The sequence below is a fragment of the Diabrotica undecimpunctata genome, chromosome 7, assembly GCF_040954645.1.
Source record: "Diabrotica undecimpunctata isolate CICGRU chromosome 7, icDiaUnde3, whole genome shotgun sequence".
NCBI lineage: Eukaryota > Metazoa > Arthropoda > Insecta > Coleoptera > Chrysomelidae > Diabrotica > Diabrotica undecimpunctata.
Window position 1 is genome coordinate 98730430 of NC_092809.1, and position 2462 is coordinate 98732891.

The 2462-nt window shown below is 34.4% G+C and overlaps 1 protein-coding gene across 1 annotated transcript; it reads left to right on the forward strand.

The window, feature by feature from the left end:
* The first annotated feature begins 647 nt into the window (after window positions 1-647).
* yellow-g (L-dopachrome tautomerase yellow-g) lies at window positions 648-2202 on the forward strand. Its single transcript, XM_072539475.1, has 2 exons — window positions 648-720; window positions 957-2202. The coding sequence occupies exon 2, from the start codon at window positions 963-965 to the stop codon at window positions 2103-2105; it is 1143 nt and encodes a 380-aa protein (XP_072395576.1). The 5' UTR covers window positions 648-720; window positions 957-962; the 3' UTR covers window positions 2106-2202.
* Window positions 2203-2462: the final 260 nt, after the last annotated feature.

The window sequence follows — 2462 nt, forward strand, 5'->3', positions numbered from 1 at the left end:
GAAACACACATGATCTTCATAGATTTGGAAAAACCGTATGGCAGTGTATCCAGAAAACAACTATGAGAAACAATGAGAAGGATGAACGTCAGGAAAAATTGATAAATACATATACATATAATGGAATAAATGGATAAATAAATATATACTTATAATGGAAAAATTCCAAAACAGGAGAAGAAAAAGAAAGAAGAAATCCAACTATACGGAACAAGTAAGATATCTTTATCATCTATAAGAAATTTACTCCTTAATTTAAAGGAACCTAAAGTAATAACACTTCGTAGTAAACATTTTATTTCTTCAGTTTTGAAGTTCCTCATAATATTAAGTATTATTTTATTTTTACATTTAGCCATCCAACAGTCCTTAAACGTAGAGAAATACCTTAATACTGTAATATGAATAGTTATAAAATATTACGAAGTTATTTTGTATTATTCAATTGCAAGGAAATAGCTTCTATTATGAATGAAAACGCAGACTAACTATAGACAAGCAAAGTACATTGACACATTTCCCCAAGCAGGATTCATTAACCTGTATTTCAAAATACTAAACATAGAAAAAATATTCAAGGCTAAGGTGTCACCACTCCCATACAAATATTATGTTCTTCGTCATGTTTAAAAATTCAAACAATTGTACGATATATAAAAATGTTCTACCGCATTTGAAAGTGTACAGTTAATCCCCTTTTTTGGCGCAGGGGACGAACAGGTATGTCGATTTAAATAACTTAAATAACTTTATCATCTGTAACTTGGCTGGCTATATATTAAATAATTTTATTACTATATTTTCCTCATACTTAAGTAATGTATAACTACCTAATCATAATGTAATAATAAATATGTCACTGTTTTTTATTAGTAATATTTTTTCTTTTATTTAAATATTTAAATTAAAATAAATCTTTATACTGATTTTATAACTAATAAAAACTTTTATTTCAGGTCACCATGGGTATATACTCCGTTCTAATCTTGACCTCATGTTTGGTTATCGGAAGTTACGCTATCAGCTCATGCTGTAAAAACCTTATCCCAGACTTAAGCTACAAACTAACTGGTACCGAAGTAGCCTTCCCGTGTGACAGTACGAAAAACATTTACAAAACTACAGGCCGTTATGTAGCCAAAAATATCATCGCAACCAGAATGCAGATCTACAGAGATGACGCTTATGTTGCTCTGCCAAGGTACAGGCACGGAGTTCCGTTTACTCTAGCTAAGTTCTCCTTGAAAACTAGAGGCTGCAAAGCTGTCTTAGTACCATATCCGTGCTGGCCACTGCAAGAAGAAGGCAACTGTGAAGCTTTACAAAACGTTGTTGATTTGTTTATTGATGGAGCTGATCATCTCTGGGTATTAGACATTGGTTTAGTAAACACATTGGAACAACCTGTCCGTCGTTGTGCTCCTAAAATAGTGGGAATAAACTTAAAGACTAACCAAGTAGTAAAAGTAATTAGTCTGGAACCTTTCGTTACACCTGAAAGTCGCCTACAATATATCATCGTTGACTTCTCCAAAGATGGCATTCCGTTCGCTTATGTAGCCGATGGTGGTTCCGGAGCAATCATCGTCGTGGACTTAAAGAGTGGTAGTGGATTCCGTATTGTTCTGCCAGTTGCCGTATCAACTGGTGCAGTTAACTGCGTAAAGGATGTCCTCTACATTGCCTTAGCAAGAAAGCCCTGCGGAAACATTCTTTACTTCACCTACCTCTCATCACCAAGACTATTTTCAATCAAAGCTGAATTCTTACAGAAAGGTCAGGCCATGGGAGCCGTCATTGACGTTGGGCACAAACCTCCATTTGGAAAAATCGTTCTTTTGGGTACAGATAACGGTGCCGCTATTTTCTTTAGATACAAGGGTGAATCTGACATCTTCATCTGGAACAGTGAAACTGTCTTCAAACCAGAAAACTTTCTCTTGGTCCAAAAAGGAGACGACTGTAGACTGGCTACTGAAGTCGTTGCTGGGTACAAAAAACTCATGTGGGCTATTGAAAGTAACTTCCACGATTACATTCTTGATATCGCTGGAAGTCTTGGCCCCTCAATGGCTGTACATCCTCTTATCAAAACTTGTGATTAGGTTTGCTCTTTGTTAATTATTGTAGATGTATAAAATAGATACGTAAGCAACTTCTACCTGTGATCTTGTGTAATATTTGCACAATTTAGTTTAATAAATTAGGTTTATTAATTATTTATATCTGTTTTTTATTTATTTATGTTTCTTTTCATTTTTACAGTGTTGTAAATTATTCATTTGACAAGGACCACTTATAGTCTGCTTAAAGTCCGCTTTTAGAAAGTAACAAACTCACTCCGCCAAGACCACCATGATTGAACTATTCGTTGTTCAGCTTTTATGCAAACATTACATTCAGAAAGTTTAACTGGTTTAGAAGATTTCGTTTTTAAAAATCCGAGTTTGAAATGAAGACAC

Excerpts from the sequence above, each read along its gene's own strand:
- yellow-g (XM_072539475.1), top strand. The coding sequence starts at position 963 with ATGGGTATATACTCCGTTCTAATCTTGACCTCATGTTTGGTTATCGGA.